Below are 18070 nucleotides of genomic sequence, written 5' to 3'. Positions count from 1 at the left end.
ACACAAAGTAAAAACATCTTAGATTCTGTCTTCCCTGACTCCTTACCATAGGGAAATAAAGAAGAGAAACTTCCAATGACTCCATTAGCAACTTGGTATTTTTCAGTGAGCCAAATATAATCAAAACTAAGTCTAATTTCTAAAATTAAGTGTGGAATCTAACTGTATTATCATAGCAGCCCAGTCAGACACCAAAATATGGAAACCATGTCCCCAACTGAGGACACAGCCTAGAAAAGAGTAAGGGTGCTCCAAAGAGATGTAGAATATTCTGCTGTAAATACTTGAGGGGAACTGCAAGAAAGGTGCCATGGTACTGCGTTTATTAAATGAGCATTTTCTTCTGAGCAACTTCAAAAGCCATCTCTGACATTGAGTGGGGCAGGATGTCCCCAAAAGGACAGCTCTTTTCCTTCTTGGCTCTGCAGTCCCACGCTCCCCTGGGGGAAAGTCAGCTGGCAGTGCACCCACTCACCTCCTCCCCACTGGTCACAGTGCCCTTCTTCTCCAGACCCTTCCTGAGCAGCTTCAGCAAGTAGTCCACCCGGGTCTGCAACTGCTTCCCCTGAGGCTTTTTATCTGTTTCCACTGGTAGAATCTTCAACAGGAAAGGAAGAGAAGCACCCGCCACCACCCACAACCTGGTTAGTGAATTCGGATAAACAGGGACAACAAAGAACTCAGCACAGTCCTTTCCCTCCCAACCACCCGAAACACAGATTAAAGCCTCAGATCCTATTCTCATGTCCATGGCTCCCAGTCACTGAAAATCCCTCATGAGCCATTCTCGTTTTACAAAATGGGATGGAGAAATCCAGCTCTCCCACTGGCTCCTACCTGTGCTGTTAACAGGGTAGAACAACTCAGGTAGGAGGGGCTTGTGGCTTCATCTGCTAGAGCATCCCAGCCGTCGTGGATTTCCTCCTTCCAGGAGCAGGGAATCCCTGGAGCTAGGTTAAAGCTTCGTTTTAGATTGAAAATGCTTCTTAGAGCATTGCCGGAGAGCACTGAGCTATGCCAGGACATGATCTGCTCATTGACTATAGCTGGACCTCTCTGGCCAGAATGGATTTGGTCTCAGTGCTTCTAAACAGGGTGCTGTCACCCTCCGAAACCCAGACGGGATGAGCAGTGTTTAATGTGCCAGGACAAAGCCCTGATAGGACCACAACATGAAGTGGATCCAGTCAGCTGCCCTTGCTTAGAGCTCTAAGTACAGCCTTGCTACTTGAAAGAGATGGGGTGGGAGGCTCAATTTTGTGGGAGAAGTACAATGCAAGTTAAATTTCATTACAAACAATACCAAGGTGACACTTGTTCTCTGTGTACAGAGCTGAATGAATGCTAAACAATAGGCCAAGAAGGAAGGCCCAGGAATGCTTCAGTCCCAATAAACTGACCTGGTATTTGCTGTAATGAGATTTGGCCTGTAAAGATATCAAAATTTTAAGATTTCTCCTATATAATTTCCTCTGGTTGTCATCTTTCCTTTTATCATTATCCACTAAAGATGGTAACTTCCCAAAGACAAAGAAACCCCCCCTCTTGAAAACAGTTAAAGATAAGTCACCAATATAAAAATATTAAACAAATCTAGAACTGTCCAGCATGGCAGTTACTTACTTTATCAGTGAGTTTTAGCTCTGGGTCTGTCTTAATTAGCTCCCAATTTCCGTAGCCATGTTCATAGATCCCAAGCAACAAACGAGAATCATCCTCCACGCCCCATTCGACGTCGAAATGTGCCGCTTTGACCCGGCAGGTTAAGCAGTATCTACAGGGGTTCAAAACCAAGGGGCTGAGAAAAGGGGGCCTTTCCAACACAGTAAGGAAACATCCCCAACCACACAGCTCTAACCTCATTCTATGTCCAGCCAGCCATGCGGGGACACGGTAAAGACACTCACTTTTTTTTTTCCTCAGGGTCCACAGGGATAGATTTATGCAGCATTTCGAACTCTTCCTCGTGCTGGATGATGGACTTTACGTTAACCTGAACCCCAGAGATCTTGATTGTGGGGCCTCTTCTCTTGCCTGGTCCTTTCCCTAAAGGACATAGGTTTTATATTCCTTAAGTGAAAATGCTCCCTACTACCAAACTCTGACTTAGTCCCTCTAGCTAAACTTCCAGCGTATTAGCAGGTCAAAGACAGAACTCAGAAAATTTCAACTAACAGTTTTGAATTTTTTGTTTGTTTTTGTGGTGGGGGTTGTTGTTGTTTTGTTTGTTTTGCTTTTTTGTTGTTGTTATTGTTTTAAGACAGGGGTTCTCTGTGTAACAGCCTGGGCTGTCCTGGACCTAGCTCTGTAGACCAAGGCTGGCCTCGAACTCACAGAGATCGGCCTGCATCTGCCTCCTGAGTGCTGGGATTAAAGACGTGTACCACCACCACCTGGCCTCAACTAATGTTTATAAAAGAAAATTTAAGCAATATTTTAACATTTAGAGTCTTCAACTATGTACTGATACTTGTATCTATAATTTTCTTGTTTATACTTCTTCACTGTAAGTTTAGTTAACAGAAGATTCTAAAGGCACATTAATGTTAAAATTTTAGAAAAAAACAAAAATAAGTGCTTTAGATGACTCAAATTCATCTTCAGTTACTACTTTTTGGAAAAGTATGAGCTCATGTTACAGCTAACACATTGAAATAATAAAGACTGACCATCATGGGTAGCAGGAGATGGTGACTCTCAACTGCCATGGAAATACTAATTCACCTACAAGTAAAATAAAAACTCTAACCAGAGTCAAAGTTAAAAATTACAAAATAATCAAGTTGCCACTTTTGTGTAAGAACAAAGATGGTTCTCAGTAGAAAACTGAGAAAAATGAGTATCGACAGTTGAACTATAACAACACATAAATATCTATCCTAAAAGACACAACCTCACTCACTAAAAATAAGATCCTTTTTCTTGCCTATCAGGCTAGCAAAAATCCAAATGTTTTCCAGGTGTGGTGGCACAGGTCAGAAGTGGGTGGATCTCTGTGAATTCCAGGCAGAAGTGGGTGGCTCAGCAGGCAGAAGTGGGTGGATCTCTGTGAATTCCAGGACAGCCTAGCCTACAGAGTGAGTTTCAGAGTAGCTTAGTGTACAAAGTGACTTCTATGACAGAGAGACAACCGGACTCAAAACACACACACACACAGCAAACAACAAAAACAGTTAACACCACAAAATTTGCCAGAGACTACCAACCATCCTCTGGTAATACCAGACCAACACAGGAGAATCTAGCCATACCAAAACAAAATGCCCATGCATTACCTCAAGACCCTACACTCCCACTTCTAGAAATCTACCTTAAAAGAAATTCTGACAGCCGGGCGGTGGTGGTACACGCCTTTAATCCCAGCACTCGGGAGGCAGAGGCAGGTGGATCTCTGTGAGTTCGAGGCCAGCCTGGTCTACAAGAGCTAGTTCCAGGACAGGAACCAAAAAAAAAAAAAAAACTACGGAGAAATCTTGTCTCGAAAAATTAAAAAAAAAAAAAAAAAGAAAAAAAAATTCTGACAGAAATATATAAAGTAGACTATTTAGTAAAGCACATTTTTCTTGTAACTTTATTGATGACGGCAAAAGATTGAGAATAATTCAAGTACTTAGAACTAAGGGACAGAGAAGATGAAATGTGAAAGAAGACCACGTCTACATGGCACACTGTGTAGGACATGAACTACATGTTCTTATGTATACGGAGTATATGGACAAAATACACACATACTTAGATTTTTTTTTCAACAAGCAATAGAATAAATTAATTAATTAATAGGAACAGTGGCCTAAGAGGAAGGAAGCAAACACAGACGGAAGACAATGAAGACAGGATCCGCCTCTACATGATTTTTGTTCTACAGTTTGACTCTGAATCATTCTCATGTAAATATTTTATATCACTGAAAACTAACACCACTAAGACAGGCATGGTACTGTTGCAATGGCAGCACCAGGGAGGCTGAGCAAGAGGACGACCAGGATTCCGACAGTAGCCTGAGCCACAGCAAATATCAGACAAGCCGGGGCTACATAGCAAGACTATCAAGAAAAGCAGGAAAGGATAGCAGGCAAGCAGGAAGTCAGTTCAGTCAAATGAGAAACGTGATCCTTAAAAATCAAAAATATATGCAAAGAAAGTCTGAATTCAGCTGATGACGCAATCACAACAGAGAAGAACTTCAAATGAACTGTTGGTGACATGTATTCTAGATACACAAAGAAATAAAACTACATTTGCAAGCCTTGTCAACAAGAAGGTTAATACTGAAGACCAGGCATGATGGTGCACACCTTTAATCTCAACACTCAGGAGACAGAGGCAGACTGGCCTCCATAAATACAAGGCCACCAGGGCTATAAAGAGAGACCCTGCCTTAACACACACACACACACAGACACACACACACACAAGATTAATATTGATATTTGGAAATGTATGTACACAATGTGGGGTAAAACAGGCACATAGTTATAATAACACAGAGTCAATAATCTGACACTGGAAATAGATCAGCATGGCCTCAAAATATGCTAGATACAGTCTACAGGAAACAAAAATTCAGGGAAGCAAATCAGTGTTAGGAAGAAGAAATAAGCCACTACCAGAACAGGAGCATGTATAAGAAAAAAAGAGGACACAGAGCAAAAATAAGGGAGAATATCTCCAAAATGGGAATGGGAAGAAAACAGAAGAAAAGAAACAGAACAATGCACATATGCAGAGTGTTCTCCCTTTAAATTGTGTTTAAAAATTTAAACAGTCACTAGTACCAGGACAGGTGCACATATGCAGAGTGTTCTCCCTTTAAATTGTGTTTAAAAATTTAAACAGTCACTAGTACCAGGACAGGGCTGCACAAATGCTTTCTGACCGGATCTGAAACCTCCTCCAGGAAGGAACCTATGCTACTACCATAAGCTTGGTCAACAGCCCATGGCTGGGGCAGTCATGGGTCCTAATGGAGACTCTGCTAGCGCTGTTTTACTAAAGAGTGTCAAGCTGCCTTCTAATCTTTGACATTTTTACCCATCCATCAGTGCCACTCAGCTCAGCAAACATTTCTGTTTGCAGTGAACACTGCTTAAAGCGGAGACTCATAACTGGACAAAGTTGAGTGCTGAGCCATACAGGACATCGTTATTCCCTTTCCAAGGCTCAAGGAATGTAAAGGGGCTGGGGGTAGGGGGTGGGGGATGTTCAGAGCTGGAGAACAGGGGAGGGTATTACAAAGCACGGTCTGCTGGACTCAGAGCAGCTGTGGTCACCTGCATGAGAGGACCATCAGCTTCCATCACAGAGAGCGAGAGGGGCTCCTATGACCCATCCCACCCTCCTGCAGGAGCTATTGGCAGTTAATGGTTGTTGAAGGAAGAGGAATTGTTTTCTTCAGTGGGAGATACGCTGATGTTCCACTAAAGAGTCTCTGACCTAAATTCACAGGCAATCCTATGTAAGTTCAGTGAGACATAAAATAACCTTGGATGTACAAGGGGAACTTGTTCAACACGAGCGGGCAGGGGATGGGGGAAAGTAAGGAGGAGTAAACACGACAAAGTACATCATAAACTTGCTTGAACTTGTGCTGTGAATGAATAAACTTAAAACGTTTTTAAAGTATGAAAGAGCAATAGCTATTATTTTCAATGATTACTTTTACTTTCTCAGCTGGTGCTGTGCTTGAAACCCTGGCTCTGATCTCCAGCACCTCATCAAGCCAGGTAGGTGAACAACCTGAAATCCCAGCACTCAGGGTTAGAGGAAGGGCCTTCCTGGACCCCACTCCCTACCCCCACAGACTAAACAGCCAAAGAAAAGGGCTTCAGAGTTTTCTGCAAACAAGGCTGCTACTAATGTGCTTCAAGCACACTAGGGCCCAGCCTAAGATAACACTGTCCTCCACGTGGTAACTGGCTGTAGGGGCATGAAGGATACAAGAGTGAAGGGGTTGTGTATTCCTCCTCCATGACTTCAGACAGCCACTGAAAGCGGGCAGCACGTGGCAGAGGAATCCATTCAAGGCTGGGAGAAGCCACTGTAAAGCTGGGAAAGTGAATCCTGGATTGTAATCGAGACTGCGACACGTTCAGGAGATGCCACTCATGAGACATCTGCCTAGGAAAGCGCATAGAGAGAATGGAACCAGCCCAAAAGAGAGCTGAAGTAGCAGAGCCCTTCAAACCCTATGGTATGAACACGGAGGCTACAAGATTTGGTGCTTGCCCTGGTGGATTTGGTCCAGTTTTGGTCCAGCCTATCCCATGTCCTCATTCCTCCCTTTTGGAATGGTAATGGATATTCTATTCTGTGGAGAGAGGATGAAGTCCTGAGTAAACATGTACTGCTGACATGGGCATGGCTATGTCGAGGACTCTAATGCCTCATCCCCATGGCAATGGTGCACCTTGCACAGATGAGGCTCAGAACTATGGCAAAGCCTTCCTTTGGGTCTGAGTGTGAATACTGATAGTGTGTACAGAAGGGTATGTGTGGCCTGAAGACTACTCCCCTACTGAGATTAGCTAAACTTAGTTTCCTTGATTCCACTGTATATTATGAACCATGCCTCCTTGTCTGTATGTAATAATCCTGCTTCCTTGATCAGCTGTATGCAATAACTCTGCCTCCCAGTTCAACAATATATAAGCAGCATGCTCTCTCTGAGCTTCCGGTGTTGTGGCTCCTCCATCAGAGAGCCCAGTCCACCTGCTCCCAGCATTTCTGTCTCTGTGTGTCTTTTCTTCATAACCTTGGGGCCCCAGTCAGATCAATCCCTGAGGTCATACAAAGATATGGCACTATTCTTCTGTATGTTAGAAATATGTAACTTGCTTTTTTTATTTTATAGGTGATTACAGTTAACAAATTACCCTGAATCTTAAACAGGTGTTCAACTTTGGGTCTTTAAAAATTATTGAGACTGTGACAGACTATGGGGATTTTTGCATTATAATATGGCAACAAGTCTATAGGAGCCAAGTATAATGTGGCGGTTTGAATGAGACATGCTCCCACAGTCTAAGGCATCTGAACTCCCGGTCCCCAGCTGCTGACATGGTCTTGGGAAGAGCTGGTGTAGCCTTGTTGGTAGAAATACATCAGTGGGGGCTGACGTTGAGGTTTTGCTTTCCAGTTTGTTTTCTCTGCTTCAGGCTTTAATTTGCGAACATGAGCTCTCAACTTCCTGTTCCAGCCACCATACCTGCCTTCTGCTGCCATGCTTACCCACTAGAAAATGCATGCCCCTCTAGAACTTATTCATTTGTAAACTGATTTAGATCATGATGTTGTATCACAGAAACAGAAAGAGAATTAATGCATCAGGCAAATCCACTTGCCTGGTTTTATTGTTGTTCTGCTGTTGTTTTTTGTTTTGGTTTTTCAAGGCAGGGCTTCTTTGTGTAACAGTTCTGGCCATTCTGGAACTCGCTACATAGACCAGATTGACCTCAAACTCACAGACATCCACTTGCCTTTGCCTCCAGAGTGCTGGGATTAAAAGTGTGTGCCACCGTATCTGACATTTCAGTCCGCTTTTTATGTATAAGACTTATCCATGCTGTGCCTAGTTGTAACTCAGCTCACTCTTGTTCCTGTATCCTATTTTAGAATGTATATACCACAGTTAATTCAGTGTACTCTTTATGAACAGTTTATGAGCCTGTTTATGGGCAGTTGAGTTTTGTTTACCTCCCAGCCTCATTTCTAGTTTCTAAAAAGAAAGAAATTAAATGGCCAATCCAATTACAACAAATTCTAGTGCCATGAAAATCTCAATATAACCAAAATGTTTATAATATTTGTTCAATTCTCTAAATGTCTTACAACTGCCTACATCTGGCAGTGTTTCCAGTCTATAACAACCCTTCAGAGCTAACATATGCACGCTCTGCTCTGCTTAGGCCATTAAGGAAACCTTCCCTCCTGTTTATCACATCATACGTTCACAAAGTCACTTCATCTGAGAGTGGACATGTGGGATCTAAAACACTGAGCTCACAGAGGGGCAACTCAAAGTACATAACTGCAAGCACCAGGTACGTGTGGGCTATAAGGACAGGTTTCAAAAACCTCATAACAGAAAACCCAGTCCATGAATACCAGATATGGAAGAACCCCTTAATTAGACTTACCTTCGCTAGCATTTTCTTTCAGCTGCTCTTCATATTCCTGCATCGCTGACACACAACTGTTATGAATCAGCTCCCCCAGGCGTTTCAGGTCTGCCACAGACTTATCCACTAGCTCAGCATCACGTGCTATGCACTCTAGCCTGGAAAAGGACAAAGATCAAGACACTGTGCCACTTTTCTTTCACATGAATGTTCTAGGTCTCTTAAGTGCTTGCTCTTGAAAACTGCTTGCCCTATGAGTCAGTCCAAGGCCAACAAGAACATCGTACAATAGCTAAGACATCCATCATCAAGAATTGCCTTGGGGCTGGAGAGATGACTCAGAGATCAAGAGCACTGGCTGCTCCTCCAGAGGTCCTGAGTTCAATTCCCAGCAATTCATGGTGGCTCACAACCATCTATAATGGGATCTGATGCCCTCTTCTGACATGCAGGGAGAATACTGTATACATAGTAAATAAATAAAATCTTAAGAAGAAAAAAAAAAAGCCTGGCAGTGGTAGTGCACATCTTTAATCACAGCACTGGGGAGGCAGAGGCTGGTGGATCTCTGAGTTTGAAGTCAGTCTGGTCTACAGACGGAGTTCCAGGACAGCCAGGGCTACACACACAGAATCCTGTCCCAGAAAACAACAACAAAAGAATTACCTTGGGATATGCCACAAAAATAAAGTGACCCTTTTATCAAAGAAAAGAGGCTCTGATTTTGTTTTCCTCTCTACAAACGAGCTGCCTACTGCTCTCTGCATGTGAGGTGCCTAAAAAAATACACACATTAGTTTGCCTTTCTGTGTTCATTTCCTCCTGTCCTGCTCTAGCCACTGCATCCTCCTAGAAGCACAGAGAAATTACTTCTCCATAATTCACTTCATCTCTGTATCACAGAGCACATAAATCGGCTGACTAAACCCAGGCTGTCTAGAGGCTCACAGACCCACTTTCCATTCCAGTGGGTTTTATACTGACTTCCTCAAAGATGAGAATTTTACATCTGGATGCTCAAAGAGTCCCAGAGAGATGTTGTACCTGACTGTAAAGGACTACTCTGCCTCACTGCTTCCTCTCCCAAAGGAAATACAAAAACAAAGCACACGCTTGGGATGTCCACCTCCAGAAGTTTCTAAGTGGAAGGAATCTGACCTGTCCTTTAAATCAGTGCTCTTATCTGAAGGATACAGGATAGCTGCATATAAAGCAAGATACTAAACTATTTGAAATATCCAGATGCTTCTGTTAAAAACCCAACCTCTAAATGTGTACTCTGAACACCGATAACTTACACCTTCTATAGTACTATAAAGATAACACAAGCTCCTTATATTATCTTCATGCCATCCGTTACTAGACCATGAAATCACAAAGATCACGGGTTTCCCCTACAGTCCTACATCAGAGAACTAAGTACCTGCACTGTCACATGGACCCCCTCCCACCGCAAGTATCCCACCTAGACTACGCATTACCATGCAGTCTGCATGCATGCCCCTCATCTCCCTCGCTCAGACAAAACTCCCCAATGGTCAGTCTGCAGCCGCCACCTGTGCTGCCTTTCCGAAACAGGACATGCACCCGGTATATTAATGCTTTAACAGGTGGAAAAACTGCTCCCAAAATTAAATGGAAAATATTACCTCCCCTCACAGAAAAAAAAAAAAAGCCTGCTATATAGTACAAAGAAGACAGATCTATTATTGGTCTTACCTTTCAAGAGGGAGACCAAACTTCTTATAAGCCTTGATGAACCTAAGAATATGATCAACAAAATGAATTTTAAAAAAACACAAGTATTAACTAAAAATACCACAACATCCTGTCATGAAGTAGGAGTCACACAAACTTTCAAGAGGCTGACACAATCCCTGCATCTAACAAGTGAACACTGCCATGTTTCTGAAGAGGCCAACTTCAGTGCTCAAGCGCTATTCAGGCAGACACCAAGTCTATGCCCTAGGCCCTAGAACTGCGACTGCAAACTTTATAAAACAGTTGAGGGAAGTCAGTGGAAAAACAAGCACCAAACTGACTGGTGAGGGAGACTATGTGGCACAGAGTTACCATATCAGATTATTTAAAACATTTGGCTTTCACCAGGAAGCGGTTGCACATGTCTTTAATCCCAGCACTCGGGAGGCAGAGGCAGATAAATCTGTGAGTTCAAAAGCAGCCTGGTCTACAGAGTTCCAGGACAGCCAGCACTACAGAGAGAAACCCTGTCTCAAAAAACAAACAAACATCTGTTTCTCAAACAAAAACAAAATTATAGCACAGGAAAAAGCAAGTACAAAGAAAGAAAACAAAAGAGAGCAGGAAATCTGCACTTTAAGTCTGGCACCTGAACTCAGAAGACAGCAATCTGCTGCTGTAAGCTCGCACAAGGACCAGAGCAGTTATAACTAAAGAATTAAAGAGTCACCTAGTAAGGGAAGAAGAGCAGATACATCAGAGAACTGGGGAGGCAGTTCAGGAGGACAGCACTTGCCCAGCATGCATGCAGCCTTGGGTTTGATTCTAAGAGAGCGAAGGAAAAGGAACAAATAGAAAAATTTTTAAAAGGAGACAAATAGAATCTTTAGAATTGAAAAGTACAAAAACTGAAATTGAAAGGATCAGAAGAGGATCATGGGAGAAAAAAAAAGAATCAATAAACGTGAAAACAGAACAACAAAAAGAAAGAATAAAAACTTGATGAACAAATAAGAAGTTAAGATGCTGCCAGAAACTGAAAGTCCAGACTTCATCCTTAGCAGACACACCTTAAAGAGAACACTAATGAGACCCCTTCCGGGAGGAAGCACACGAAGAAATAAGTGACTCTCAGATCACTGAATGAGAAGCTATAAAAACAGTTTTCAAGGTTTTTTTTGGTTGAATTCTTCTACCAAACTTCATAAACAATGGCACAAAACTGATTTGTAAACTGTGGGCTTCCAATATATGAAAAACGTGTGTGTTTTGGGGCTGGAGAGATGGCTCAGCGGTTAAGAGCATTGCCTGCTCTTCCAAAGGTCCTGAGTTCAATTCCCGGCAACCACATGGTGGCTCACAACCATCTGTAATGATGTCTGGAGCCCTCTTCTGGCCTCCAGGCATACACACAGACAGAATATTGTATACATAATAAACAAACAAATAAATATTTTTTTTTAAAAAAAAAAAGAAAAACGTGTGTAACCACAGCATATAAGGAGAAAAAAGGAGACAACTGCAGTCAAGATTTTCATAAACCACTAACATTAAATGCTTTTGCATCCAGATGTTACTTGAAATTTCCACGGAAACCACCAAAAAAATTTCTAAAAATGTTTAAGAAAAATAGCACTGGAAATGGAAAGAAGGCAGTTAGAATGGCACGCTGAAGCCTGCCTAATAACTACAGCAGGCACTGGTAGAGAAATAAAGAAGGAAAGACAGCACTGGATGCAGAAAAACAATCATTGCACTGCATGTAATGCATGAAGACAAAGCAAAAAGCTGTCAGAGGAGACTCTGAAAAACTAATTTAACTGAAGGATGCCTACAAGAGGCAAGTTAGATTTAAAAGATGCAGACCAAAATAGAATGATGAGCAATACTATTATCATTTCCATCCCAAATGGCCAAAAAGTGAGCTCAATGTCTAAAATTGATTTAAGTGACAAAAGGCAAGCTGCCAAACAAAGCATTATGTGAGCGACTAGATCAGGCATCCAAGCCACTAATGCTCACGAGGACGGGTGCAGTCAAGGGCAGTGTGACCAGCAGAGCTACTTCTACACATCCATTATCATAAACACAGATATGTGCTGTACACGTAAGTCTCCCTTTCATAAAATTCCTCTTGAAAATAGTCTCAAGAACCAGAAAAAGTAAGGAGATAGAGATGGAAAAGCACTTGTGAGCTCAGCACTCAGAGATAAAGGCCAGGGTTGAGGACCTCAAAGAAGGGGCTCAAAGCCATCTAGGCTACACGACATCTACCTCACCCAAAACTAAAAACAAAAACCTGAAGAAAAGTAAGAAAGCACTCTTCAGGAAGACCTCAGATGCCTTGGCTCTGCTGCCCTTCTCTCGTGACCTCTTTCTGCCTACCCTGTCCTGGGTGCCAGGAGCCCACCGACCAAGGTGAGAACACATGCTTCTGCATGTGACTCCACTGACCTCCGGATCTCCGCATCCGTGAAGCCCTCTACCAGGTCTTTGCGCACACTGCGGGGGCGCCCTCTGCGCTTTGGCTTCTTATCGTCATCAGAGTCATCCGTCTCACTCTCAGAAGCAGAAGATCTCTGGGCCTGCCTCTTAGACTCTGTGTCAGAATCACTGTCATTTGTCTGAGCCTGGAAAAGAGAAGGCAAAGTCACAGGGTCAAGTGTCAAGTCCTGGAATAAAAGGATTAAGAGCAGCCCAGCTTAACTGTTAGCACTCAGACTTCCCATCATATGTGACAAGTTAGTTTTTCTTAAACAAATGTCAAGTGTCAGAGAATAAGGGGGGAGAAACTGTCATTCTTTCAGGGATCTTGCAATGATTAAGTATACTGAATCAAAAATACTTGGTTAATAGTATAAAAATACTATAATCTATATGATACCTGGTATAAAACAGACAACTACTTTTATCTTTTTCTCCTTTGTAAAATGAGGATAACAATATGATAGTCTCTCTGAGAAAGGGTTTTCACAAGTATTAAATGCATCAGGAAATGAAAATGCACTCAGAACTATGCCTGGCACGCAGTAACCATTTAACAGGTGATAATGCCGATTTATAATGATACTAGACAAGCTTAATAGCTCCAACAAAATGGTTAATAAATTTGTTTTCTTACTTCAGTGATACTGGGTGGGGGGAATGTATCAAAATGCTTATGAAAGACTGAGTAAGCTGCACAGGCTGTGGATGGCCTCCATTAGTCACGTAATCTTTTACTATTTAGACCCAGTAGTGTCAACATTTAAGGACAAAAAAGATCTGGCACTCTGATGGCTGAAACAGTAGCTGTGAGAACCAACTGTCACGATTGTCAGCAGATTCAACCTCAAAAAGCAAACCACAAACTTCTTCAGACTCAGAACCATCCAGGCATTTCTTGAAAAGCCAATCATGGATGACTAAGAAAGAAGTCACAAGGGCGAGCCTTTGGGTCCCGGCCTCCCTGCTTGCACCCCTGCAGGCCTGTATCAAGGCCTTACCCCTGACTAATCTGCACCTGCCATGCCATATAGCACAAGGCAAACTTTCATTTCACCTTTTTGGTGGAACTACGAATCCGTGGCAGCATATAAATTTCTTCTAGCTCCTTCTGCCGTTCCTCCTCCTCCACTTTTTTCCTTTGCTCTTCTGGAATGATCTCATCCCAGTCCTTGTGAGGACGCTCTTCTAGCTCCTCTTCATCCTCCATTGTTGCGAAGTTGGCAACCTGAAAGTGAATCGGGACAATCCCATCTGACATTTCTCCATTTCCAAACACCAGCTGCCAAGCAGACGACTTTTTAATTTAGAACACTGTAATAGACTCACAATATTACATAATCAAAATCAATTTATTTTTACTATTCTCCCCTTTTATTTATAAGTTCATTAAAAATTTTATTAAAAATTAGGGAACTAGATACAGAAATATAAAAACTAAGTTTTACTGAAGGTTGTTAACTGCTGTAAACTATCCGGCAGCTGATCATCCATGATGATCTGGCATCTCTCAACTGTGACCAGCAGCAGCCCTGAGCCTGCACTCAACCGAGTCAACCCGTAACTTACTCACTTTCCTCACAAGCAGAAGCAGCAGAACGCATGTAAAGATTACATCACTCAAAAATGCATTTTAAACTTAGGCAGAAAACGGTAATCAGCAATGTGCTGACGGTGTTTGAATAACTTATGCATGTATAATTTTTTTGTATCTAAATAATCATGTACAAGTCTAATCAAAACATCATAAGATCACACATGAGGAGAGTCACAGAGGTAGAATCAGGTTCAACGTTTGTGCCCCCTCAAAATTCATGTGTTGCAAAGTTAAGTTTATAGCTCAATGGCAGAGTACTTGCATAGCATGTAGGAGATTGTGGGTTCAAACCCCAGCACAAATACCACTAAAGGAAATTAATGCTGAATTCTGATGCCAGTACCCAACAGTACTAGGAAGGGGTACTTGGAAGGTGATTAGCTGAGGATAATACAGTCCTCATGGCAGAATTAGTTGCCACCTTACAAGAGGGACTCAGACAGAGCTCTCTGACCTCTCTATACCTTGTAAGGGCATGACAAGAAGATAGCAGTATGCTAGTCACATGACAGACCTCACAGAAACTCAACGTGTCGGAACCATGATGTGAAAACCAATTTCTACTTTCTAGATGAACCAGTCTATGACACTGTCATAAGACACCAAATTTATGACAAGCCACAATGATTTCCCCTTTGTTCTTTCCACCCTGTCCTCTGCATCCCAGAATGAATCCTGGGAATTGCATTCCAAGAGCTCTCTGATCACTCTTCCCCAGCTCCTTCCTTCGTCTTTCATTAAGACAATCTCCACCTGTCAGCCATGGAGCACACACACCAAAGCACAGCTTCCAGCCAAAACTTACCACTTCTCCCTCAACACTACGCAGCCTACTGCCCCTAACACCACAGTAACCTTCAACTCTCTCTGGCTTCTTTAATCTGCACAGAATCAGCCATGTTCTCACTCGTATTGTGGAAACATTGGCTATTTGGATTTCCCTGTACCCTCCAGACCAATCTCCCATGCTAGGGTTGCCACATCAGGTATTGCTGGAGAAAGTCACATGATCCAGTTGAGTGGCTCCACAGCAAAGACACCAACTACATTTAGATGAGTCCCTATCTAGTTCCTCCCCACACATACACTCTTACCCACAGCTGCCACAAGGTTTCCTGCCTCTCAGCAGAACTCAAGTCATAGACTGAATTCCCAAACTTTCCCTCTCTTCACTCAGGTGATCATTTCCTTTATCTTTCCAACCAAATTCTCAAGTATTGCATAAGATTCTATCACTTCCTGCCTCCTTTGGGACAATGAGCCATCAGATTTCTTCCTTCTTAGGACTCTTCAGGATCTCCCTATCCTCAAGTTCTTCCAGTCACCTAGGAATAGAGTAACATCTTCCTAAGAATCTTAACTTATTTAGTTCTACTATCTATTATACAGAATTACCTTTCCTAAGCCTTTAAATAAACGCCTATACTCAGTGATGTCACTTCATATTGATCTGGTGTCTACAGTTTCTATGTTTAGCCATAATCCTATTTAATTCTTATTACCAAACAACACTGACATACTTGACTTCCCTTTGAGAGGGAAGGAGACAGAGGGGAGGGAACAAGAGAAAAGGGAAGGAGAGTGAAGAGGGAAGGATAAACGGTCAAGTTATCAGGAGTCTCCCAACTGTGACCTACAACTGTCACGCCTTGACATCTCTGACATCTGATGTTATGAATGTCTCCCATGTCCTGCTATACTTCCAGTCTTTTGCTTATCCCGCTAGCAACACACTCTGATTCATTAGTGTCTTTTCCTCTGCACCTGACTCTAGGCACACTTCTGTAGCTACCTTCATGGGGATACTGTAGACTACATTCCGAACAGCCTCACTCAGAATGACACTGAGCATGAGTTGATTCGGGTCAAGGGAAGAGGAGCAAGCCTAGTACCAGAGGAAGTGCTCTAGACACACGGAGGTCCTGGTAATAAATAAAGGCCTCCCTACCTTAAACTGTGACAGAAGCTCATCCGTCGCACTAGTTGACACTTCATTTTCTCTGGTTTCAGCTAAGCGCAGAATTTCATCTATATCCATTTCCTGGAACGAAAATGACACAAGTATGGTGAGAAAGCAGTGGTCCCAGCATTTGCTAAAGCGTCAGTGTGCGCTGGCAACCTTCCAGCAACACTATTTACTCTGACAGCCTCGGTCTCCATCTTCCACACCCAGCCCGTCACACTGATACTTATTCACACAATGAGGCAAAATTCAAGGAGTTCTAGGAAAAACCACTACGGAGAAATACAGACTCCTTCAGTGTTGGATCCCTTCCTCTTTAAGAGCTTTGAATTAGCACAGAAAAAATAAGTAAAACAAGAATCCCTGACCCTACAAATAATTACTTTCTTTATATAAACATCTGTAACGAGGATCTACTTCCTAAAAATTTTAGATGCTCACAAAATATTCTTTAAAAAAAACATTTTTCTACTAGTGCATCTTCACTATAAAAGTGATGGGTTACACAACTACATCTTCACTATAAAAGTGATGGGTTACACAACTACATCTTCACTATAAAAGTGATGGGTTACACAACTACATCTTTACTATAAAAGTGATGGGTTACACAACTACACTACTTTGAAGTATATCACATACTTGAATAATACCCATTAAAACATGTGATGCTTTGTCTTTGCAAATCTGGCTCATTTCTCTTGAAATGATCACTTCCAGATCCCAGATTTTCCCACACACGACATTAATTTCACATGTGTACACCCACAGTGGAGCTCTGTTACCTACGCACCTGTCAGTGAACACCCAGATGGACTCTGTAGCTTAGAACTGTGAACAGTGCTCAGAAAGCTTGGCTATGAAACATCTGTGGTACCTACTATGGTCTCTTTGGGTACAGCCCCAGGAGTGCTACAGCTGGAGCATGTGGTAGTTCCATTTTTAATTTCGAGAATCTTTATACTGATTCCCATAGCGGCTATAAAAGTACATTTCCAGGCTCTGAGTTGATTACCTGAGGCTCTGACTCCTCTCCTTCAATTTCTTTGAAGAGATCCTCTGCTCCAAATTTCAAGATAGCAGTCAGCTCTTCTTTATTAAAAGGATTAGAACTGTAAAGTAAAATATAGTTGTGACCCCAAGTGAGGGCTGGTGGGACAGCGCAGCATGTAAAGATGTAAAGCCAAGCCTGAGACTACCTGTGTTCAATTCCCAAAACCCACATGGTAGATGGCAAAAACAAGTTATCCTCTACCTCACACTCGGACAGAGACACAAGTGTGCCCCCTCCATTCCCTCAAAAATAAAAAAAAATAAAAAATAAAAATAAAAAAATTTAAGAGGGCTAGAAATATGGCTCAGTGGGCATGAGCCTTTTTGCTGCTTTTCCATAAGACTTGGGTTGGTTCCCAGCATGCTCAGTGACTCATAGCCACCTGTAACTCAGGTTACAAACTACAATGCCTTCTTCTGACTTACTGGGTAAGGGCCTCTGTCCTAAGCCTGATGACCTGAGTTTGACATGGTAGAAGCAGAAGACCAATTCTTGCTTCAAACCACCCACATGCAGACACACACATCCATGGAGGAGGGGAGGGCAACACCACCCTTACAGCACCAATGAGTGGACCAATACTTCCTGTGGAGAACCCTGTGAAACCTGCCAAGTGCTGGTGGGAACAAGGTGGGCTGTCTCTCAGCCTTGCTGCACTTACTTGGATCTTCCTGAGTTGTTTTCGAGAACTGTCCTGCCAGTGGTGTCCATGCGCTGGATCACCAGATGGTCCAACACCATCTTCTTTTTGGCCCGCTCTATGATCTCCTCTTCCACAGTCCCCTTTGTAACCAAGCGGTAAATATTCACCTGTAAGAAAAGGATATGTTTATTTCCAGCTAAAGCAAAAATTTCTTCAAGAGGGGGAAGGAAAGTCACTTTGTTCTCTTGTACCACATTATGACTACGCCGGCTGGAACAAGTAGGGAGGCAGGTGGGTGTAACAGGCTACACTCCGAAAGGAACGTGCTTCTGCAGACATCACAGCCTGCTTCTGGACCAACATCTTCCCAACAATAATCATTACGAACACTAAATCACTAGCCAATATGAACTTATACGTTAGCCAACAGGAAAGCAATCTTGCAGATCCACACAGACAAAAGAAAAGGCCAAGCCTATGGATCTCCAGCTGTTGCAGATAACCCTGTCAT

General features: G+C 42.6%; 1 protein-coding gene across 4 annotated transcripts in view; it reads right to left on the bottom strand.

Annotated features, from left to right (window-relative positions):
- Chd2 (chromodomain helicase DNA binding protein 2) overlaps nt 1–18070 on the bottom strand; it is a 111269-nt gene that overhangs the window by 27632 nt on the left and 65567 nt on the right. For all 4 annotated transcript variants that reach the window (XM_057755885.1, XM_057755886.1, XM_057755884.1 and 1 more), the window contains 10 exons: nt 17578–17726; nt 16878–16974; nt 15848–15940; nt 13360–13530; nt 12273–12448; nt 9837–9878; nt 8136–8275; nt 1908–2046; nt 1624–1774; nt 476–598 (listed from right to left, as the gene is read on the bottom strand). In XM_057755885.1, coding sequence (XP_057611868.1) covers nt 476–598; nt 1624–1774; nt 1908–2046; nt 8136–8275; nt 9837–9878; nt 12273–12448; nt 13360–13530; nt 15848–15940; nt 16878–16974; nt 17578–17726 — 1281 coding nt within the window. The remainder of the gene's footprint in view (nt 1–475; nt 599–1623; nt 1775–1907; nt 2047–8135; nt 8276–9836; nt 9879–12272; nt 12449–13359; nt 13531–15847; nt 15941–16877; nt 16975–17577; nt 17727–18070) is intronic.

This window comes from Chionomys nivalis, chromosome 23, assembly GCF_950005125.1.
Source record: "Chionomys nivalis chromosome 23, mChiNiv1.1, whole genome shotgun sequence".
Lineage (NCBI taxonomy): Eukaryota > Metazoa > Chordata > Mammalia > Rodentia > Cricetidae > Chionomys > Chionomys nivalis.
This window is presented reverse-complemented; position numbering and strand designations above follow the sequence as displayed.